Source organism: Bos mutus, chromosome 6, assembly GCF_027580195.1.
Source record: "Bos mutus isolate GX-2022 chromosome 6, NWIPB_WYAK_1.1, whole genome shotgun sequence".
Taxonomy (NCBI): domain Eukaryota; kingdom Metazoa; phylum Chordata; class Mammalia; order Artiodactyla; family Bovidae; genus Bos; species Bos mutus.
Window position 1 is genome coordinate 95932930 of NC_091622.1, and position 25017 is coordinate 95957946.

At 40.1% G+C, this 25017-nt stretch overlaps 1 protein-coding gene across 1 annotated transcript in view; it reads right to left on the reverse strand.

The window, feature by feature from the left end:
- RASGEF1B (RasGEF domain family member 1B) overlaps positions 1 to 25017 on the reverse strand; it is a 38306-nt gene that overhangs the window by 11594 nt on the left and 1695 nt on the right. Inside the window, exons 2-10 of the mRNA XM_005903092.3 lie at positions 14130 to 14312; positions 12242 to 12364; positions 11757 to 11894; positions 5902 to 6114; positions 5324 to 5398; positions 3389 to 3484; positions 3175 to 3277; positions 1661 to 1740; positions 1419 to 1514 (exon numbers count right to left, since the gene is read on the reverse strand). Coding sequence (XP_005903154.1) covers positions 1419 to 1514; positions 1661 to 1740; positions 3175 to 3277; positions 3389 to 3484; positions 5324 to 5398; positions 5902 to 6114; positions 11757 to 11894; positions 12242 to 12364; positions 14130 to 14306 — 1101 coding nt within the window. The 5' untranslated portion in view covers positions 14307 to 14312. The remainder of the gene's footprint in view (positions 1 to 1418; positions 1515 to 1660; positions 1741 to 3174; positions 3278 to 3388; positions 3485 to 5323; positions 5399 to 5901; positions 6115 to 11756; positions 11895 to 12241; positions 12365 to 14129; positions 14313 to 25017) is intronic.

The window sequence follows — 25017 nt, forward strand, 5'->3', positions numbered from 1 at the left end:
GGACTTCTCTGATGGTCCAGTGGTTGAGACTCCAGACTCCCAATGCAGGGGACCTGGGTTTGATCCTTGGTCAGGGAACTAGATACCACATGCCATAACTGACATCCAGAGCAGCCAAATAAATAAAACATTAAAATAATAAAAATAAAAGCTTATATACTCCCTTGGGCTAAATTGAGATAGTCATCTCTGCTTCATCCCCACTCCGACCTTGCTTCTTTATTTAAAAAATTAATGTATTTACAATAGCTCTCAAACATGATCAGAACCAAAAATTTAGATTTTGGTGAGAAGCAATTTAGCATGCTTAAAAGATGAGATTTCTTTTTGCATTTGTTTTCATTTTAGATCACGGAGGCTGAAGCTTTTGAGGGTGAGTGACCAAGAGGGCCTAAAATCTTGTATCCTCATTTTCTTTGATTTGTTGGAGCATATAGTTCAAGTTAAAAGATGGGGTAGAACCTAAGCAGAAAATTGTTTTCACCAAGCAACCTTCATCAGCCCATTTACTGTAACCAAGTATTTACTTCTCAAATAACATGATTTCCTAATGTCAAAATGACTTCTGCTTCCCATGTATGAAATGTGGGTAAAGGCCCTTCCAAGTCAGGAGCACGGCTGATCCAGGACGGTGTGAAATGTTTAAGGATAGGGCAGGTAGCGTGCAGACCATTCATTTCTCAGACCTCATCCTGGCACTTTTCCTGCCACCCACATACCCAATTAGTAACAGCAGGCCTAATGCTACAGCAACTAACCTACTTTCTGAAAATAAATGACTTAACCATGGGAGGTAAGCTAATTCTTTAGAAGATTACATTATGTCAGCTACCTTGTACAGAGCTTAAATGTCTGTATTCCATTAAATCAAATTACTCTCTAATGCCATTAGTCATCTTAACGTAGGACTTAATTTATTGCTTGAAACACAACCATGACACATTACAAAATAATCACTTAAATAATGCAATAATAACGTTTGCAAAGCTCGCTACCAAGTTACCTTCCCCTTTCCTCCTTCTTCTTTAGCATCTCCCCTCCCTATGTGGCAAGTGAGAAACATGTCTACAGCATATGAACTTTCTTTCTTAGATCTAAACAGGTAAAAGCAGCTGAGTACAGTGCATTTCAGGGCTTCTCCGGAAGCTCAATGGTAAAGAATCTGCCTATAAGGCAGGAGCTGCAAGAGACACGGCTTCAGTCTCTGGGTGGAAAAGATCCTGGCGGAGGGGATGGCAACCCACTCCAATATTCTTGCCTGGAGAATCCCCATGGACAGAGGAGTGTGGTGGACTACAGTCCGTAAGTTCACAAAGAGTCAGACACAACTGAAACGACTTAGCACGCACACACACACACTGCATTTCAGTGCAACACGTGGCAACTGTACCACGAATAAGACTTGTTTAAACACATACCTTCTCTCTGCTGCTATGAGCAGTTAAAGACCTTTGTGCTGCCCCACGAAGAGCTGTTCGATAATTATAGAAATTGCTCGAAGGGTCCATTTGATGCTGTAGACAAAAGAGAGGAGAATATGAACTACACACTTCTCACCTGCAGAAAGTTTATGAGATCATACTTTAAATGCTGGATTCAAAAAGTCCAAATAATTCCGGGCCAAAATGTTACTTAACAGCAAGAGATCCGCTTCACATACCTCAAGAACATCGAACTTGGCAGTCTTCACTTTGGCCCAAGTTTTTTTCAGTCGAGAGACGGGGCTCATGTTCATGCCAGCTTCCGATTACAATGGAAGGCGAGAAAAAGAAAGTGGAAACGGAGAAATCAGAGAAGTCATTGTAAGGTACATTCTGAAAAAGTGTTCATTACTAAGTAAAAGGAAGTTAGCTTTATTTGAAAAAAAAAAAAAAACTTGCCAAACGACTTTCCAAAGTAGCTGTCCCATTTCACAACCCCACCCAGGTCTGAGAATTCTACTTGGTCCATAATCCTCACAATATTTGGTTCAACCAGTCTTGTTAATTTCAGTTACTCCAGTGTGTGAAATGTATTTCACTGTGATTCTAATTTTAATTTGTATTTTTCTGATGACTAATGACGTAGAGCTTCTTTTCATATACTGTCTGGCCATCAGCGTATCTTCTTTTATGAACTGCTCATGTATTTTGCCCTTGTTTTCACTGGGTTATTTGTCTACATCATGTTGCTCTGTAGGGTCGTTTACAGAGTTTGAATACAAGTGTTCAGCTAGATGTATTACAAATACTTTCTCCTGTGACATAAATTGCCCTGACATTTTCTTAATAGTACAAGAGGGAAATTAGGTAATCTTCTGTTACCTAGACTGTGGGCCGTTGAAGTCCCTGATTTAGATGACTTTTCTGTTCACTATTTTTGTGCAGTAAGCCAGACAATAAGCTGAAGATTCACCAGTTATTTTTATGGGGGAGACGAGGGGGAAAAAAGATTTTTTAAGGGAAAAAGGGATTCATGAGGGGGGTTATTAAAATTAAAATTATTAAATTAAATTCAGTAGATTCTCTGGCTTCAAACTGACCCTGATTCTAAACAGCCAGGTAAATATTCATATATATACTGAGTACTTATAATGTGTAAGATAGCCATATCGTTTATCATATAAATCAGGATATTTTTAAATGAAACAGTCATTATCAATAATCATAGCAAGAAAACAGGTATAAACTGGAAAAAAAAAGAAGATACAGTGTTACCCCCATGCCCTATGTTTATTGAATGAATAGTCGCTGGCATTAAAAATCCTTGTGAGGCTAATGAGGTCAGCAGATGACAAGTACTAGGAACACGGGTAGTTAGAAAATGTTCCAGTTTCTCAGGCCAACCTCTTGTCTTACCAGTGGAATCATTTGATTTACTCTCAGATCATGTTTCTATAATGCTTGATACACAAGCTTCTCAAACACTTTCTAAAATCCTTAATTTAGGCAAATATCTTTTAAATATTCAGATGAAGATTAACTAAACGTATTCCATGAATTCTTATATACTTATAAAAGATTAAACGTATTTGTATCAGTTTGTATATTTAAAGCTTTCTGATCATTCTGAAACAAGTCTGGATTAATAAGTACAGTTTTCATGAACAAAACTGTACTATTTGCTAATTCTTAGTGGGTCCATTTCACAGAACCTATACAAACAAAGGAAACATATCTCTCAGAAAACACTCACAGATTATTGCCATCAAGGAATTGAAGTTGCCAATGTTAAAACACTCCCGAGCCACGTCAATGAAATACTCAATCATCCTTGCTCGATGCTTCTTCTTTACAGGCTGTACAGAATGAGAAGAAAGAGAGCAGTTGTCCAACATGTAGGCCCAACAAATATAAAGGAAGTATGAAAAAGTAAGATAGAGGGCTGGGAGAAAAATTCATTTTCTCACCATGCAGATTTCTGTAGCAACCAAGTAGCTGAGGCGATTAAACCATTCCACGTAGGCTTCTAAGTTCCGTGTTTTCTTCCGTTCACTGTAGCAACTCTATTGAGAAAGTAAAATGAGCAGATGAGTTGGAGGATAAAAGGGTGTATGAGGCTCTTGTTTTTGTCAGATATAGGCCTTTATTCTCAGTTTATGAATTAGGAAGACTTTTGAGGATGGCGGGGCAGTAGGGAGGGGAAAAAGAGAACAAACCCCTAATAGTCTTGACTCTCCCGCGTGTGTGTCTGCTATGTCACTTCAGTCCTGTCCGACTCTTTGTGACACTCATGGATTGTACTGTCCATGGAATTTCCCAGGCAGGAATACTGGAGGGGGTTTCCAGGCCCTTCTCCAGGGGATCTTCCTGGTCCAGGGATCGAACATGCATGTCTAAGATCTCCTGCATTGGCAGGCAGGTTCTTTACCGCTAGTGCCACCGGGGAAGCCCATAACTCTCAATACAGAAGTATCAGTCTCTTAGTATAGTCCTGTGAAAACCTGAAGATCTAGAAACCTATTCTGCTGCATTCATGGCAGTGCCTTCTCTCCCAGGAAACTAAATTACTCTGGGTGAGAACAGTCCTCAGAAGTACCATTCCCAAATATATATATATACCTATGTATTGGCTGCATTCTAAAACAATCTTGACCAATTAATAGGGGTGTGACTACCTACTGCTATTCACATAGCATGGAGGAGCTGAGAGTATAGAGGTCTAGAAAATTTTCTCTTAAGATTAAATCTAGGAGATAATTTTGGAACACTGTGTAGCAAGAAACTAGTATATTCCAAGGTAGGTAAAGCGGAAGTTTACACTGTCCCGGTTTTTGGAGAGTGGGTGACATATTGTTCAAAAGCAAAAAGAAGTTAAGCTCATCTCAGAGTTCAAGGCCAAGCTTAAACAGGTTAATTACACCCCTCTTTCCTTCCTTCCAAATGAGGCAAACAAAAAAGTCCACTAGCCTCTATTGCAAAACCTGATCTTCACTTCCTGTACTGAGCGAAACTATTCTAAGGCCGGAAAACAGCTGCTGCCCCTACTCTGGAAGAGGAGCTTTCATTAGTGGGTGATACAGTCTTTGCCTAATACTCCTGGAGGTAACGCGAGCAAAAGTTTCTTATGTGTGTGTACACCAGCCTTACAGCCATGTCTACCATCAATTGCTGACCATATGGGCTGCACTCAGGCAACAAACGTGCCATGAGGGATGCACCTTAAAACAAGAGGCAGAGCAGTAAAGACCTGTCCTTAGCACACTGGACATGCATCCTGTCTTTACCGCCCCTGCTACTGTTGAATCATGAACAGAGCATCCTCTTGTATTTTCTTTCTGACTTAACCTGCTAAAACCATTATCCTTTCTCTCCTACCTTCATCACTACAAATGCCTGCATCTACTTGCTTATTAAATTTCCCAATAAGGAGAGAGAGAGAGAGGATAAAAGTTGGTGATAGGGTAAGAATACTGTTATGGCACTTGGAGACCACACTCAAGAATAAAAATGCAATGAATCAGACATGGCTGAAAAAAAAAAAAAATCTTTCTGAGGGAGTTTCCTGGTGATCTAGTAGTTAAGATTAAGACTCCCTGCTTCCACTGGAGGGGGCACGGGTTTGATCCCTGGTTGAGGAACTAAGATCCCACACGGTGTGTAGGATGATCAAAAAAAAAAAGCCTCGTGCACAAAGTGCAGGCATACCTCAGAGATATTGTGGGTTTGGCTCCAGACTACCACAATAAAACAAATATCGCAATACCATGAATTTTAAAAAAACAACTTCCTGATCTTTAAAACCTAAAACAAAATTGTTCCAATTTCTGTCTCTCATACCCACTATCATGGACTAAAGAATTCCATTTCCAACTTCAGGGCTAACCTCTGGGTAGACCCATTACCTTGTCATTGTCCAAAGGGTCCTTCTGCACAAAGGCTTGTACAAATTCTTCTGGGCCAATGTAATTGAGCCTCTCCTGAAACACAAACCCAACACTATTGAAGAAACACAAGCTTCAGCGGTATTGAAGAAAAGGAGAAGGAATGGTCTTTCCATTCTGTCTATTAATTTCTGCCACTATCCTCATTTTTAACAGGCAACTTGTAAAATGAGCCTTTAACCTTCAAAACCGTCATCATCTTTAAGATCTGAGCAGAGACAGTTTTCTGCTTGGGTCAATGTATATATTAGAAAGTAAAAGGCTGAGCGAGCAATGGAAAAATTCATTAGAGGGGTAACATGAGGAAGGTCAATAACCTCTTCGCTCTTGCTTAGTATTTATTTTAAAGTGAATTCTCAAAATATCAGAAACAGTCATAGGCAAATATCTAAACAAAACATGCTGCTGCTATTTCATAGATTAGCTCCCATTTGGATTATTTTCACCTCTCCCTTGACATTACTGCCAATGAACATGCTATCTGGTTACCACGGCAAACCAAGTCTGGGTTATAAAGACAAGGATGACAACGGCCTCACCAGCTCTATGTGAGTCAGCTGCTGGGCCAACGTGTAAGGGTCACTGCAGACAGTGATGATGTCCCTTTGGATGGACTGTGGTTTGGTCTTGAGAACTGTGAGTCGATCTGTCGACGTGGAACTGATTTTGGCCAGAACTTCCTCATACTGGCTGAGTGCGGCCAGCTTGCGGATCAGACACTGGATCATCTGCTGGACATTCTTCCGATATGTCTGCCAGGAAACAAGCAAAGGATGACCTCCTCACTCTGCCTGTGCATCCACACCACAAACTCAAGAGATCTGCACTTGATGCTCTTACTTTGATGCTGGATAGCCACCTTGGTGGAGGGCAGTTAGAGGCAGTCAGTTTTGCTCTAACAATTTAAAAGACACATATACATACGGTGTCTTTTCAGACCTGCAAGATTTAGTTCTTTCCTTGGGTTGCTCTTGGGAGTGCGACTCAAGTTGGGCCATGAAACAACTACAGTGATATTTTAGATGAGCTATTGAGGGAATTCCATATAATAGGAACCACATACAACTAATGTTCTCTGGAGTGAAATAGGAACCTATTGGTTTTCTTCTGGGAGGTGAAGATGCACAGATCTCAAGTCAGAGCATCCTTTTCCTAATTCTTTTTCTTTAGGCCCACCTTCTTGATTTTTCTACTTCTAACATTCCCAATCACATTTGTCTAAGTACAAACAACTATTTGTCAGAAATACACCATCACTTCCTACTCAGCCCCTAACCACCTTCCTGACTTCTACATATAACATGCGTCCCCACCAAAAGAAGCCTTGGATATTCCTTTTTGGTATCTGACCTCCATTCGGCTCGTGTCTGTTTTTGTCACACTCATGAGTCAGCGCTAATGTTTACAATCAAATTCTTTCACATGGCAATTCTCCCCGTAATGCTACTACCAGCTGCTGCCTGGTTTGTGACTACATCATGCTACAGCCACGCACTAAGATAAATTAGTATTAAAAGCAATGCACGTATTATAGATAAATGTAACCTCTTGACTTTTAAAATAGTTATTAAGTCCAAAAAATAACTCCACAATCAATCCCTAGGGGGCAGTTATCATGATGTAAGTTAGGGGTATTCTTTTATTCTTCCTTTTCCAGCCAAAAATTGCCAAACACTTAGCCATCTAAGTCAACTGTGACGCTGGTATCAAAGAAAGGCATACAGGCTAATTCATTGCTAGTGTGGTCCTTAGGTTAAAGCTCCAAAGAGGGACAGCCCCAGTGAATTTCCAGATGAAAACCCTATATCCATGCTTTACTAACTAATCAGGTCCTTTTCAAAAAGTACCACAATAACATTTGCTGAGATTAATTACCTGAAAATTAAATGGCATCTTACCTAGAAGCCTAAGAACCATCTTATTTTTTCAACAGTGGTAATTTGTTTTACCAGAGCATCTTACAAAATTTTAAATGAACAGATGTTTTCATACTTAAATGGAGGAAAATCACAAACAGGAGGGAATGAGCAATTCTCATACAGTCAAGGTGAAAAAGCACACACAACCTTCCTTCTCTTCTTCTCTGTTTGTCTGGTATATATTCCACTGAGTTCTTTAAACTGGTTCATTAGATGACCTTTTGCCCTCTTCTACCTTCACAGATCACCCTAAAGTCACTAACGAAATACCTAAGTGTTTAAAAAATTGAGCCTTCAAAGCAGCTGTCTTGACACAGCACTAAAGTTATCAGTTTAGAAGATGCTATCTATTTGATAATATGCTTGTCACTCAAAGAAAGTGCCTCTTTCTTCAGAATTCAAAGCACTTTAGGCCAAATTGAGGGCTATTTTAAATCCTTCGCTGCGGGATGAGCATAATTGGTAAGAGGGAGTCAAAAGGTAGAACTTCCAGTTATAAAATAAGTCATGGGGATGTAATGTCCAGGAAGGATGGTGACTTCAGTTAATAATACTGCATTGCATATTTGAAAGTTGCTAAGAGATCTTAAAAGTTATCACAAGATAAAAATTTTTTAACTATGAAAGGTGACAGATGTTAACCAGACTCACTGTGGTGATCATTTTGCCATGTACATAAGCCATGAATCATTATGTTGTACACTTAAAACTAATACAAGGTTATATGTCAACTGTACCTCAATGAAAGTAAAGAAGAGTAAAATAAAAATCCTTCATCCCTATTTCCCTTGCTTCTTCTACTTTCATAATCTTAAGTTAGGTAAAAATCCATCAACTTCAAATGGTTTCTGCGGTCTTTGGTTCCAAATATCATAATAAATGCTCTCCAGGTGATTCTGACACACAGCAAAGAATATTTGGTGAAAGATCCTTATTCTGCACTTAAAAAGTGCTTTTTAGGGAACAGGCAGAGGAATGTACAGTGGAGGATTCAGCTAGTGAGCAAAAAGCAGTAAAATATGAGGAAAACATGTATGCAACAGGGTACAGGGGAAGAGCCATTCAAGTAACAAGGAACGAGTGTGTGCACAGGTGCACACGCAGGTGTGTGTGTGTGTGTGTGTGTGTGTGAGACAGAGAGGAATGTGTGTGTGATACGCACGTGTGTGATCTCTTTGAAAAGTTTGTTGCTGCCGCTTGACTCCATTTGAGAAACCAAAGCTTGGTGTCATTAAGCATGCTTCCTTCCTGAATCATGGATTGCTAAATATGTACTTAATCTTTTTTATAACTTCAAATGCCAGTGTCAGTAATTACCTGGCAAATAAAGATAGAATAAAGACCAGCCCCTTAAGGAAGAGAAAATTGCATTCTGCCCACAATAGTCATTTGTCATGTAATTCAATCATCAGTTTCATTTCAGGTTCCTTGCAGCCAAGTCCTAATAAACCTGTTCATTTTGGGCAAATCCTGAGGCAGGAAACATATTAGGTCATATTATGTGGAACTGTTCTAGCAGATTCAGAACTCAACTAAATTACATAGGGAGCACACCTGGATCCATTGACTGCCAAAAAAAAGTCCCAGGCAAGATGCAACAAGTCCCAACCCAAGCTCACACTCCTTCCCAAGAAGGGAGATCCTTTTTCCAGTGGAGGGAAATATTTTTTCCTATTCCAATAATTGATTAGTTTGTTAACTCATTCATTCATTCCATTCAAACACTCCTGGGTGCCCATTAAATGCCAGGTACTGGGCTAGGAGTTAAGGTGCTATGTGAGCAGAAGGGGCACAGCATGGAGTCTAGATGGGGGGAAAACAAGTCATAAAGAGAGTAATTACTAATCACAGAGTGCTATGAAGAAATTGGTGGTGAGAGCCAACAATGGGGAGTGACCATGGCTGGGTGGTGGGGGAAGATCTCTCCAAGGAAAGACACTTCAGCCCAAGACAGGTTAAGTGGCCTGCCAAGCACAGACCGAGGAAAAGAGCATCAATCACAAAACTTTACTTCTAGGATTGATAGAAATGAAGGAGGAGCAGAGAATTTAGAGAACTTGCCAAAGCACTCAAATCAACCAGCTGCCAAATCATGGACCCATGTCTGAATACTGGCTATATAAGTGGCTGAAGGAATAGCATCTCACTATAAACCCAGTCGAATCATGGCAGGTGACATCTCTCCACTCAAGCCCTAGATGAATCAACCAACTCTGTGGTTACACTTGGCTTATCTTCTCATCTCCTCTTTTCACACTTAAAACTCTCTGAAGACGTCAGGGTTTATCAAGGATTTATTGTGAACACAGGAGGGCTGAGAAGAAGCCCAGGCACAAGACTGTCTGGCTCCCTTGCTTGGTTCCATCCAATTCTTGAATGGCTGGATCCTGTTAAAAAGAGATTGGACCCAATCTGGCCAATACAGATAGCAGCAATCCCCTTTATGAACTTCCATGACAAGAAGGACAAAAAGCCATCCATTTGGCACTGTATCTGAAAAAGATTTTTAAGGTATTCCTTTGGAAAAAAACAAGGCATCATTTCTACCTTTTAAAAAGGCGATAGAGAAAAAGGAAGCTGACTGCCATATCAACTTAAGTATCTAAACACAACTTAACTGAAATGAAGCACTGCCTGAGTCAGGGCTTAGCCTCACACAAGAAAAAGTCCTTATGATGCCACTAATCTTTTGAGCAGCTTGTCATAAACTTAGGTCACCGAGACAGCCCTGCTTCTGCCAAGCAGCATAGCAGCTTAGCGCTCTAAGAAAAGATTTACTAAAAAACAGTGATGCCTAACTTTTGCCTTTATGAGTGATGCACATACCAATTCCTATCTTGCTAGAACCTGTTACACACAAACTAGCAAAATGATTAGAAGTGTCAGAATTTGCAAAAGGACCCAGGGAACTACTCATTCAGTCTTGTAGCAGTTATGGCTGTTCTGAGCACCAGTGTTCAATATAAAGTCATATGTGCTTATGCACTCAGCTGCGTCCGACTCTTTGCTGCCCCACCATGCTCCTCTGTCCATGGAATTCTCCAGGCAAGAACACTGGAGTGGGTTGCCATTTTCTTCTCCAGGGAATCTTCCCAACCCATAGCTCGACAAAGTCATAGGGGAACTGTAAAAGGATTAATTCCACTTTCATGAGAACATAATGTGGCAAGCATGTGCACATTTTTCAAGTGTTAATCTTAGAAAAATTTGTCTGATTTTTTTAAGTTTGGGGAAACAGTATTAAAATGTATTCACCAGAAGCAGACAGAATAGATAGGGTGTCTTGTTATAGGATCTTGACGGCACATCACTGAAAGAATGATTTCTCCAGTTAGGGTATCCATAATGGGAAAATGCATTTTAAGACAAATGAAACAAGACACCACTGGCTTTGCCAAACGCTTCATCTATCTTTTTTGAATGTTGTATCTGGGCCTAAGTAATGTGTTCCCTGGAGCACGCCAGCAACACGGAAACTACAAAGGCCTCCTTGCCCAACAAGCCTCAACACAGAACACCAGTCCTCCAGGCTTGCTTCAAAGAGGATAACCTTGAATTTGTCATAGCTAGTTAGTGCTTATCAAAGGCTCAATTGAGGAACGTGATATTTACGAAAGATTATCTAACAGACTTATTTTCCATCTCCACCTAGTCTAGGTGCTAGCCTTGAATCAACTCCCGGGCACAAGACTTGAATCCTTTTTTCTCTGTCTTTTCTACTCCTAAAGAATTACCTTTACTAATTTATAATAATCTAATGGCAGCAGTTTTTACCAAGGAGTATTTGTTGTAAACACTACACAGAACAGTTTCCATGATCATATTCACCAAGTCCTTGCAGGACATTTTTAAAAAGTTTTATTTAATTCTTTGAAGAATTTATATAGTTTTGCTCCTCTGATAGTGCAAATTATATAACCAACTGTGTTTTCCTTTTACCTAGAGATTTACAGTGAAATACAACAATCTTGTCCTAGTCAACTGGTTCTTAATATTAGACTATTCGTTTTCTCCTTTCCATGATACAAACTATTTCTTATTTAGTATTTCTAGATATTCCTAGATATTCCTTATTATCTGTTAATATATAAATATGTTATTTTATATGTATTAGTATTTATATCTCCTACTGTGATATTCTTTATCTAACTTGCTAGATCAAACCTTTCTGGAAGGAAGAGAGGTATCAATAAAACACCATGAAAACATACTTGCAACATGAATCTCTGCATGAACTGACATGAACATATCCCCAAATTAATCACATAAAACTTTAGATCACATCCCTTTGAAGTGGGATCATCTAATCAGCTCTGTCTGGCACACCAAACAGAACAGTACTCTGTGGAGAGGACTTGCCCAAAGGCAGAAACCCAGAGGAAGCAGAGGAGATGCCAGTGTACAAGTCAGCACCACTTCCCAACTAAGGTCCTGCCTGGAAATCTGAATGACTCTACTCAATTTAGGTTACCAACCTCCTCGCCACTGGCTATTCGGTGAGCCAGATCTTTTAAGTTTCTCATCATTCTTTCATCCCGAAAATCATAAGGAAATGTTTCTGTCCATTCTGTCAGGAGCTGAAGAATTTTCGGTGCAATTTTTCTTATCTGATTCTAGGGAGGAAAAGCAAACTGAATTCAGCGATATCCATCAAATAAATAATTACAAACAATGCTACTGACAAACTTCCAGTGCAAAGTCTTTGAGGCTAAAGAAGCTCTAGTGCCCCTCTCCCAAGTCAATGTCAAGTGCTACCAACTTCAGGAAGGACCTAGGGATCTTCCATGGCACTGGACTTATATTTCTTCTTTATTCCATTCCCCATTCCCTTTGCATAGCCGTGATACTCTTCAGCCCAGGGAGAAGCCACGGTTACTTCAGGAGACCCACTTCACAAGATTTAAGCCATAATGCTACCAAACCCAATAGAAAAAAAGTAAAGTTCAAAATATATCATTACCTTATCACTGTTGGGATCACTTAGTCTCTGGTGCTCAACACATAAGTGGCAAACTTTGGCCATTAGCTCATACGGATGCATAAATAACCGAGAACTCAACAGGAAGGTAAATATGTACGTTCTCTGTGGCAAGAGAAAAAAAAAAGTTATCATGGTTAGAGCCTACATCTGAAACTAGTATCTTCCCTAAACCTGATCCATCATATATCAAGTTCTCCTGATCAAAGTGAAAATGCTGTAGTTTCAAAAGTGATGCTTACTAGTAGGAAAACAAGATGGATTTCTCCTTTACCTTCTGGTACATCTTTTCCCTTAAACCATACTAAAAATAACAGAAGTACAGGATAAGTTGAGCTACTAAATTATTCACACCACATTTTTATATCTACCCTCTGGGAGCCTGCATACCAGGACATATAACTCAGCCCAGTAAAGAAGAATGAAATTCAGCCCATGGAGATCAATCTAACTTACACACACCACCCGTACAGAATCTTGTTCTGTGTCCAAATATTATGGTAACCCAATGGAAATTAAAAAACAAAAAACCACCCAACCCACATCAGTTCAAGGATTCTCCAGTGGGTCCAGTATTACACACTGGAGCATTTGTGTGCTTGTCAGAACATTCAAAGACAGGCGTTCAAGTCATCTGTTTACTTGCTCAAAGGCTAAGCAATTTGATAAAACATAATATCACACTATATACTTTTCTTTAAGCACACTGTCTCCCAAGAAGCCAGTAATGAAGTAATGCTTATTTGTTATAATAGCTTCAGACTCCCAATAAAAAGAAAAATTCCATGGGTTTTTTCTCCCCCTGAGGCACCCTTTTATGGCTCATAAACACTTACAGGGCTGAACAAGGGACGCCTTTTACTTTTGATTACAAGTTTTCCCTGTGTGGCAACATATTTGAAAATGCTATGTAACAAATCACACACAGAGGGAGATAACTCAGTAATAAACACTATGGTGAACTCCAGTGGCAAGCACAGACTATCGTTTGCACGCCAAGGTCATTATTACATTTATAAAAGGATTTGAATCCAGTGTCTGGATATTTTCATGAAATCTTTATCAACAAGCAGCTGTTGAGAAATGGGGTCAGCCACAGCACAAAGGAAGTGGGGAGAAACATCACTTGCTCTAGAAATAGAAAACCCGGGTTTGATTGCTGATGTCGAGCGTGAGACCATGTGCCAACCGAATCCCAAATTTCAATTTTTTTCCTCTCTGAGTCTCTTGGAATTGCTCTAAAGACTGAGAAAATATAAATGGATTTCCTGAATTAGAAAGGATTACCTATACAAATGTCAGGGATCAAAGGAAAACATAAGCAAGCATATTATCTGATGTCCAGGCTACAAAGAATTGCATCTTGAATGTAACTCGTGTTCTCTTTTCTAGGAAGCTTCCCTGTGTCACTTAACCTTTCTCAACATAGTGATGGTCTTGGAAACCAAAAAGGCACTAAACATTTGAGGAGCATCCAAGGTTCTCTGGCATTTCTATTTAAGGATCATGGTACACGCACGAGTCAAACCTTACAGTTATTTAGATGGTCTCTGACCGTCTACACTGTGATGCCAACCCTGAAAAGAAAACTAATATGCAGAACTATTGTATCCAGGCTCAACTGGGTCTCAAAGCACTCAATAATCAACATGCAACTTCTTGTTAGAAAAATTCTTAGCAACCCAGATATAATTCTGGAGCATCCAGGGTCCCTGTCTGCTGCTGCTGCTAAGTCACTTCAGTCGTGTCCGACTCTGTGTGACCTCATAGACGGCAGCCCACCAGGCTCCCCCGTCCCTGGGATTCTCCTACTCTATTGTAATTTCTGCTGGATACCAAGGATGTGTTTCAGAAACATGTGAATACTTACATCCGGATAATAATCCACATTGGGTACCAAGTGCTGGATGAGCGCTTCCAGAGACCCGGAGAGGAGGTTGTTGTCATGGTAATACAACCCCCCACAGCTGTCCTCTGCAGACTGATAGAGGTTTCGGTTGTAACCACTGCTGTCAAACATGGCAGAAAAGGGAGGAGTCTGAGGCATGCTTTCCTAAAATGAATAAGAAAGGAAGAAACACGGTGTCAGTAATAGGCAGTCCCAAAGAAAAGCAAACTTTAATAGGCATGAGGCTTTCACAGTCATGAAGAAGCAGGCAAGTTTTAACCCAGGTTAGATTCTGAAACAATCTCAGAACTCATCAAGAAGTACACTGCTTTTGAACAGCACACGAATGCATATTTTTTGAGTAGCAATCGTGTCCAATAAAGTACCATGAAATACTTGAATCAAAGGCTCCAATCTATGCCTAAAGTCAAATCTCTGGCTGCTGTGTTTAGATCTTATGCCTTCACATTTGGTTAGGAAGGCAGGGAGAGGGGTTGAGCTTTAAAGTGCTTTATCCTCCCAGTCAAGTATCATCCTAAGGTGGAAACATGCACCTTCAAAGTTGGTGGGGAAGAATTACATAATGCTTAAGAAATATTGGACTAGCATTGAGCATATTAGAAGATAACCAAAACAGAAGTTGAAAACCTGAAACCTAAGAGAAGCCTAGAATTAAAGTATCTGTGTGTGTACGTGTGTGTGTGTGTGTGTGTGTGTGTTTATGTTCTTGTTTAGTCACTAAGTCATGTCTGATTGTTTGCAACCCATGGACTGCAGCCCACCAGGCTCCTCTGTCCATGGGATTTCTCAGGCAAGAATACTGGAGTGGGTTACCATTCCTTTCACCAGTGGATCTTCCCAACTCAGGGATCAAACCAGAGTCTCCTGCACTGCAGGCGGATTCTTTACCACTGAGCCACCAGGGAAGCACTGTGTAAGTTTATAGATGCATATATATATCAGGAGATTTCATGCCAGCTCCTCAGCGTTCACTGGAAGTCTGATGCCATTCATTTTTGCCCCTTTGTGTTAAATTCTTTCGGGGTGAAGGGCTCTATAAAGCCTCAGTGCTCGGTAAACACACGGGCTGAGAAAGCACCTGACTGAGGAACAAGGAGTGCTGTGACGTCCGCTCCCTGTGTGTGCTTTCCTGCTCACAAAGCCCGCATAAGAGGGTGTTTGCTGGAGGCCAGAGGCTATTAAGTTATTACTTGGATTCCGAGGAATGGAGCTCCTGGCCCTAGAACAGACTCCCGTTTCCGGCAGCCTGTCTGGACAATGGAGGCATTCAGGAGTTGCGGAGATGGAGGGTTTCAGAGGCAAACAATGAGGGAGAGGCAAACTCCAGGGCTTGGACTGACAGGCCTAGGGTGTTTGGAGGCTGCAGGAGGACACAACCTGGGCTAATCTTTCTTTTCAAGAGGCTTAAGATATTTGCATCCGAATGGGGGCGGGGAGTGGGGGTGTGTCTGTGGCTATACATCCCTCTCCAAGCACGGCTGTCCCAGGTGCCCCCTTGCCACCCTCCCACGGGGGCCAGAGCATCACAGTACCTGCACGTACCTGGGCAGGGAGCCGCCAGGGGTGGGGTGTTGGGAACAAACAACACCCACTGTAAAGCCGCCCTGGCAGGTGAAATGGCATTTAGGGAAAGAAGCATCAAGAAAGTGAAAAAGGAGAAAAATAATAACTTCAGTATTTTGTGGTCTATCCCATCCATAAACCAATACTGAGGGAGAACATAAAACCATCCACAATGAAATAGCACAAAGAAAAAAAGATAAACCTCATATGATACTGCTTATATGCAGAGTCTTAAAAAGTGATATAAGTGAATTTATGTACAAAACAAAAACAGACTCACAGACATAGAAAACAAACGTCTGTGTTTACCAAAGGGGAAAGTAGTGGCAGGAGGTGGTGGTGGGGATAAATTAGGAATTTGGGATTAACTGATATGCATTACTATACATAAAATAGATAAACAACAGAGACCTACTGTATAGCTCAGGGAACTATATTCAGTCTCTTGTAATAATCTAGAAAGGAAAAGAATCTGAAAAAAGAATATCTTTTTCCAGTAGTCACGCAGGGATGTGAGAGCTGGACCATAAAGGAGGCTGAGCACCGAAGAACTGATGCTTTCAAACTGTGGTGCTGGAGAAAACTCTTGAGAGTCTCCTGGACAGCAAGGAGATCAAACCAGTCAATCTTAAAGGAAATCAACCCTTAATATACTTGGAAGGACTGCTGCTGAAGCTCAACACTTGAACCACCTGATGTGAAGAGCCAACTCACTGGAAAAGACCCTGATGCTGGGAAAGATTGAGGGCAAAAGGAGAAGCAAAAGGCAAAGGGCAAAAGGGTGACAGAGGATGAGATGGTTAGATGGCATCACCAACTCAATGAATGTGAGTTTGGGCAAGCTCCGGGAGACAGTGAAGGATAGGGAAGGCTGGTGTGCCGCAGTCCATGGGGTAGCAAAGAGTCAGACATGATTTAGTGACTGAAGAGCAACAGTATATATATGTATAACTGAATCCTTTTACTGTACACCTGAAACTGACCCAACATTGTAAATCAACTATTCTCCAAAAATACAGTCACAAATGGGAAGAAAGTGAGGACTGAGAATCACTGTCTGGGGAGACCGGTAACCGCCAGAGTCATCGCTGCCATCCCTCTCGCTTGGGCAGGACATGGTCATAATGGCCAAGGGACCAGGAACATTGAGATGTAGATGTTAACACAAATGCTCTCCACTTTGTTGGTAAGATCTTATACATAGGAATCACAGTTAAACAACTCAAGGCTAACATTTTCTAAGACAATGGACAAAGTATGCTTCTGTCCTCTCCAAACTGCCAGTTTTCCGTGAGCCTGTTTCACATGCAATATCATCTTTGCACATGGGTTGTTCCTGGTGGGAAGAAAAACAAGAGACCATCTGCCCTTGCCCTGATAAAGTCAAAATGTCCTTAAACTGGGACACCAGAGACTGAGATGAGAAACACCTAAAAGTTACAGCCTGGAAGGAACCTTCCATTTGGATGTGGTCACCTGCCTCTGGCTTAAAAAAGCTTTAGATGGTTAAAACCACACAGTATCCTTGGCATCCAAGGCTGACAAGTGGAACTCACTCCATCATGCCCTTGAAGGTTTTCTTTTTCCCCTTCTGCCAAGAATCATGAATTTTCCTTGATTTTTCCACTCACTCATTGCTACTGAAACCATCATAGTAAAGGGCTTTGGGGAGACAGTAGGCCAAGAGTTGGGAATTTCAGACAATCAGAAAGTGCCAAAAGTTCAAAAGGACCATAGGAAATCAACTAGTCGAAGGTGGAAATAGGTTTCATCTCACTTTCTAACTGCAATCAATCTGAAGTGGTTGCCCAGAGGCCCCACGAAGAGTAAGGATTCAAAGGCTGTAACTAGGTGGGGAACATAATGATAACAGACTAGTATCTAAGGCTGTAGCTAGGTGCTAAGGGATCAGCAATGACTAGAAAACAGTTATGCAAGAAGCCAAGGTCCAAGCGCCATGACAGTCAGGTCCACTCTCCTCTGTCCACCAGTGCACAAGCTGAGACCCTGTGCAGTGAGGTGAAGCGACCAGATTAGGACCACACAGTCACGTGGCTACAGCATCCAGTGAGCCCGAGGAACGTTCTTGCATCTTGCACACACACCCCTGCGGCCTTCGATTTATCGACAGGAATCACTAACCCACAAAATGGTCACAAATTACTCAGAGTTCCCTTTCAAAAAATCAGCACCAAAAGTACTTCTTAATTATTTACTCCCATAAAGTGGACAAGGATCCAGATATGGGCAAAGACGCAGACTGTATGAAGCCCTCATCTGGGGCTTAAGAGCCTTGGAAACTTTGGAGACTCACTTACTCACCCCTAGTCAATTATTTCCACTTTTGCTCTCTCCTTCCAAAATTCTAAATAACAACAAACTACCAATTTCCTTTATGGCAAAGTTAGAGCATTTTTTAGAGCAATGACAAAAGGCATTTGTATTGTTCCTGGGAACTGTGTACAAAATATCAACACATCAAAAAAACTCTCTGACCAGGTACCAAAAGAAAATACTGCAAATAGCAAAGGGTGGTAAACTGAGATAAGTTAATTGGGGTTATAGTTTACTAAAAATCAAATTTAAGAAAAGACCATGTAGCTGGTTGCTTTCTGCCTTCTAATTAGCCCAAAGTTCTGTTGCTGATCAGCTGATTGATTGACCACAAACCATCTTGATAATTCAACTTGCATACCATTTTTCAAACCCAGGTCTTCACATTCCAGGTTCAAAATTTACAACTCTACATCATGCTATACTGCAAATGGTCTTCTTTGAACTTCAAATGTTTACCCATAAAATGAAAAGCCTGTCAGTCTGCTCCAAATTGTAGTCTATTAGAGTAATTTATATGCTTTACAAGTTCTACATAAATCCTTGCTCCCAAGATGTATGATAGGCCATTAATTACTCTTATTAAAAAGCAACACTGTCAACAGAAGTATTTAAGATACTGACCTTTGCCATCAAAGAATAATCCCCTCTAATCAGAGATTTCAGAGATTCTAATATACACTTCTTTGTATTTTAGTTTCTTTGAAATTGGGATTCATTAGATAGTTGAGTGACAAGAAAACACATTTAACCATCAGTCTTTTTTTAGCAATATATAAAAGAGCATCTTATAATGGATGACATCTTAGATTCAATGAAATACAGTAATATTTGCTTGTGTGTACTTTATAGATTTCCAGAAAAAAAATCTGATGAGATAAAATGATACAAAGAAAGCTCATAGATCACAGTAGGCATAACTAATTTCTGGACAATCTCTAGCAAGTGGCCAGTCTGTTTTCTGGAAAGATCAACTGCCTTGTGTAACAGACATATTTGTTAAACAAGGGGAAAGGTCAGCAGAACGGCACAGAAAGTACTGTTTGTGAAGTGGATTTTTAAATACTTCCAAAGATAAACATAGTGGAATTTTTTTTCTCTCAAGTATCTTTCCTCTTATTACCCACATCAGGAACTACTGTTTATTTAGCATTACTCAAACTTGATGTTCAAGACTTTAGTTCAACCTGCTACAGTTCTAGAATTAAATAGGGAGGCTCAGAAGATTAAATATTGGCTTGGTTTTTGTTTAAGAAAACAAATTCACAGAATGTCCAAGTACTGGACACGAGAATCCAAAGAAGCATTTAGCCCCAGGTGCTATTAATTCCAGGAATCCTTTGCTGACGTTACCCCAGTGGACGAAGGACTGAGTTTAAGGTAGTTCCTACCCACAGCTTCCATTTATTTTCTTTAATCTCAGTGAAGCTCTGGCTTCTTATCTGCAGCAAACCTTCTCTTTACAGCTCTCACAATTACTATGTTCTGTCTGTTGGGTTCTGTAAACTCTCAATTTACTTACCTTCTCTATCCTTTCCAACATAATCTCAACACTAACTTCTCCGTCCTTCTTTAGCACATCCTCCACCAAGTTCTCCATCCTTCTTTAGTACAAATTTTGCCCAACCCAATGTACCTGCTGTGGGGACCAGATAGCAAAAATTCTGGTTTAGGAGAAATTCACTTTTTTCCAAAAATGAAATAAGTGACAGCATTAAGTGCTGTGCTGTGCTCAGTCTTGTCCAACTCTTTGAGATCCCATGGACTGGTGCCCGAAGGCTCCTCTGTCCAGGGGATTCTCCACGCAAGAATACTGGACCGGATTGCCATTTCCTCCCCCAGGCGATTAAGTACCGTCCTTAATTTGCTGGTTAAGTCAAACTTCAAAGCAGTTAACTCTTTTGGAAAAAGTGAGATTTATGTGAGATGCTTGAAAAAGCTGTTGACTCTATTCAAATTACTACCAGGAAGATAAGGCTTAAGAGACAGGTTAATCTCACAAACAGTTCTCATCTTGCAAAGTTTCATTTGTAACCCAGTTGCTGGAAACTCAGAATATATTCTATTTGGCCAGTGGGCTCTAGCTTTTTAGGGAGATCACAAACTTCTCTGCAAGAAATCAACCAACAAATGTGTATATATTTTTAGAGAGCTCAGATCTCAGATTAGGAAGTATGTGTGCTGGTCTGTACAGAACTTGGATTGTATTTATTACCCACTTCCTCAAAGAAGGAGAATATGGTGGTTCTGAAGAGAACCTTGGTGTAACACATTCAAAACTGGCTCCTTAGAAAGCAATAAATATTTGGTTTTTGTTTTTTGTTTTTTTTCCTGGTAGTACTGATCCAATGGAGTTAAAGAGAATGAAAAAGACACTTCTTTTTTGGGGGGTAGAGATAATTAAATAGGCCTTCCCACCCTCCCTCCCACACCCTCCACAAATTGAGGACTTTGGAATGGAGAGAAGGCAATGAGACAGTGGGAAATGAATTTGGTTTTTAAAACAATGACCCAGGATAAAAGAAAGCTTTGAGTTGCCAGAATTAGCATACAGATTACAGGTTCTTCTGGGACACTTCCCAAGGGGAAGTAAGCGATACCCAACCCAGGTATACAAGATGAATGCTCTTTCTTAAAATGAATTTGGGAACCTGGAAAGTTGGTTGACAGACAAGATATCTCACAGGAGCAGCTAATTCAGTCACAAAGATATATCATGTTCTTTCAAGGACCCTGCCAGAGTTCAGCGTGACATTGATCCAGCAGCAAGGAAGCAGGCTCTGGGTGATTTAAGGGATGAATGGATTTGAAAGGCATGCCTAATGGTTTCAAACCAACTAAGGCACCAGATGAAAAGCTGCCTTTTCTCGAAACAGCAGACTATGTTTGAATCAGCGACTGCTTTTGCACAAGGTTATTTATGGGGAGGCAGGTGCAGGAGGCTAAGGTGGTTTCAGGTGACAATGCAAATTGGAAAAGAGGGCCAGGAAAAGATGGGTGTGGGAACTAAATCAAAGGCCATCCTTCAACATCTGCTTTAGGTGTTTTGTAAATCTCTACCAAGATGTCAAGTCAGCATTTCGTTTACACCCAGGAGAATGAGATCGCAAAGGGTAAGAGTGCAAGAAAAAAAAGAGATGTATTTCTCCCTATTTCATCATACAGCGCCTTGGTGAGATATTTAATAAATCCAATGCCTTTATATTGATTGCTATCCTTTTGCTTCTGTTAAAAAATGCTGGGCATGTGTCCCAGTGAGGTAGAGGACAGCCACTCTATCACAGTTGAACTTCGAAACCATATTTGCTTAGTAAGGAGAGGCTTAATTTAAGATCCGGGAATGACTGGTTCCCAAATTCCCATCCAGATTCCAGAGGAACTTTGCCCTTTGGTGAGAGGCCACCACTTCCCTTTCTCACTTGAGGTTCCAGAGATGGGAATGAAAAAAGAGTTCACATATTTCAGCTTGACTCCAGCTGGGATCTCAAGTACTTTTATCCTCCTTCAGGCACTGCGGAATCTCAGAAGACAACAGTTAACAGTAGGCTCAGAGAGGGTTTCTCTAATTATGGATCTGAGTTGGAAGAAAGTAAAATCAAGTTTCCAACACTATCTAAAACAGGATTATTTTGAGCTTGAAAACGTCTCAAAGATTATCTTCTCATTTCTTCCTAGCAGCATCTCTGGATGCTAGAAAAGCTACACCTTTGCTAACCTCCTTGAAAAAAGAGGTATTGTGTTGAGATTACAAACAATACAGAGCAGACAAGTAAGAACTGACTCACCTCTTTGGCATGAGAACAAAAAGTAACTAACTCCCAGATAAGTACATTCTTTGGAACTGAGCCCCAAATGCTTAGGAGATCTCACAGTCAAGGGGAAATAATCAGTATTTCTGAGGAAAGAAGGTCCTATTTCTCTCTATAAGGATGAAATAGGGGTATTTCCTGATTTGTTACAGGTTTCCATATAAAAAATGAATTTGCATTTTGCTTCATTTGTCCTAGATGCTACCTTTTTTAAACAAAACTAATTCCTAGTTAACGAAGGAAAAGAATTCTGACTCAAATAATTACTATCTTTGGTTTCCCTGGAAGAAAAACAAAGCTAAAATTTGTCATCTTTTGACTTGGGACTATCTTGTCAGCAGTTTATCAAGACACAAAACAACAATTCAGTACATGGAAACTATAAATAGGCCTGGAGAATCATTTAAAACCTTTCTTTGAGATAAATCTTTACTATTTTTTTTTTTGTAGGAAATGATCCCAGTGCATGTTGATATTCTTCCTGCACCGTTTTTCATCTACAACTTCCATGCAGTTCCTGAAGGTAACAGTAGATGGCTCCACGTTCCTTGTCGTTGAAAGGGCTGGTGCATTCTAGCAGAAACAGTAGGTGCTGGTTTAGAAAAGTAAAAGGACAACTGGAGTTCTGGGGGAAATATTTTGAGAAATTGGTTGTTTGTGATTGTGGCAAATTACTGAACTTTGGGAGGTGGCATTGCTCATGATATACAGTTGCAAACATACAAAGCCAGTCGGTCTTACTTCCTTATGTCTTGGGTGCTGTTTATGATGAGAATTAATTGTAATTTTCCCAGGGGAATAAAAATGATCTTCTGGATAATCAAAATCATCATCATCTAATTAAGGGCTGTCAAAAAGAACTTGCTGAGATATTTGAAACTTTCTTTTTCTGGCCAATACATCAGCCACTTACACACGTAGCTACTGAGCACCTAAAACATGACTCGTGCAATTTTTTTACTTTGTTTAATTTAGTTAAACTTAAGTTCATATATCCCCATGTGGCTAGTTACTGAACAGCACTGGCTATCATATTGCACAGCACAGAGATAAGTAGTGGAATCATCACTTACACATGATAGATTTCAAGTCAAATTACAGAATATCAAATGGGGAAGCAACCTTAACTAAAAGGGTTTATGTTTCTAAACCCAATTTACCTCAATAGGAAAATAACCTGATACTTAGGACATTTAGTAAACAAGTATAATTTTCTATTAACATGGTTACTAGGATAATATTATTTTTTTGACTGCAAGTTCTTGAAAAATTACCGTTATCTGCCACCTCCCCCCTCCATTCTTCCCTTTTAGATAAATAGAAGGATATTAGTAGTCTATAAAGTGCTTTCCTTTCTTACAAGACTAACTTGTGCTTTCTCTGTGTTACAGTAATTTTCATACCAGAGTTTCCTAATAAAATATGAATCAACTGAATGACTTCTAGACATAGAAGTTTTGAAACAAGGTAATATACAGACCATATGAAGTAATATACAGACTGGCAAAAGATTGATTTTAAGATGATCAGTTTTAATAGTAACACTAATTTAAAAGGTCAAAAAATTTTCCTCATTCAGCCTTCTTGAAAACTAGCATTTTTAAAAACACTTGTAGGAGAAAAACAAAAGGCAGTTCAGGTGAATAATAAATCTACATAATTTTCATCAATAAGAAATTTCACTCTCCTGTCTCATTTTTGTGTACCCATGAAGTAGCTGAACATCTAACCACAGATCATGACTTCAGCCTTCATTCTTCCACAGCCAATAAATGGTACAAATGAATGAAGTGATAGTATAGCAAAATAAGTCAGCTAACACAGAGCTAAAAGAGACTCATAAATCATCTAGTTTGACAACTCATCAATTTCACAGATATTGCAGGTATAGGGAGAGAGGGAGTGACTTGTTAGGGCTCCAGATTGATTAGACCCCTAGTCTCTATTTCCAAGGCAGAAATCTGCCTATAGCACTTGGCTACATCTGTCATTCTAGGATAAGATGGTTGCACGAATCTAATTTTTATAAATTTAACTGCGAACCCAAAAGTGCAACTGAAGGGGAGGTAACATTTGAATACAACCACTAAAGACAAAAACCTCATCAATCTTAAGCAGTATTTTCAATAGTACAATTTGTCTCCTTACAACCACACAAAATGTTATGGCTTTTCCATTCATTATCTGTGGCATCAGAATCAAGATTCTAAGTCCCTGCTTTAGAGATGCCAGATTCTTCTCCCAAGGAAGGGAGTATACCCTTATTTCCTCATCTCCTGTTCAAGCAGATATTCTCTCTGGGGTCATCCGAATGCTCCTCCAAAGTCCAATTGTTCCAGGCCACCTCTGGAGACTGATGAAGTTGAACCCACCTTTTCCTCTGCCACATTAGGTACCTTACCAACATAGACCATCACCTAGCTTTGCCCTTTCAATTTTCTTAACCATTTCTTTTTTCTCCTAGAGAGGTGTTATTCGACTGATATTTTTTTCTGTGTGTCTATTGTAGCTTATTAGCTAGTAGCTAATTTTGAACTGTAAGAATGCAGTGTTAGTAATAATATAAGAAGTGTGAATTGTGATAAATAATATTTAAATATTTAATATATGGATAAGAATAAATTAAATTTAAAAAACAATAAATACAAATGGTTTATGATTTTCTATTCCAAAAGTCAGTAGGGTCTCAAACATCAGATTAAGTGTCTGCTGCTGCTGTTGCTAAGTCGCTTCAGTCGTGTCCGACTCTGTGCGACCCCATAGACGGCAGCCCACCAGGCTCCCCCGTCCCTGGGCTAGTGGAGCATATAAAATAGAGCAAGACTGAAAATGCACCAAGGGTGAAATAAAGTCTAAGGCTTTAATAGTCCATTAGACCACTGGAAAGTACTAGGCTTAGTAGCCAGAAATGTTGCCACCTCTAGGAAAACAAAGGATTGACCAACATGTAGTAGAAGAATGCCAACAAGAAACTTGCTAATCCGTAGCTGATCATCTCCACTTTTTGCCTGAAAGGTGTAACAGAGCATCAACTGTGAACCCTGATGTCTGTCAAAATGCCCCAGGTCCTCCCTGGCCCAATCCCCTCCTCCCTCCCCCCCATATAAAATAACCATTAATAATAGGATCCAACAAGCTGCCAC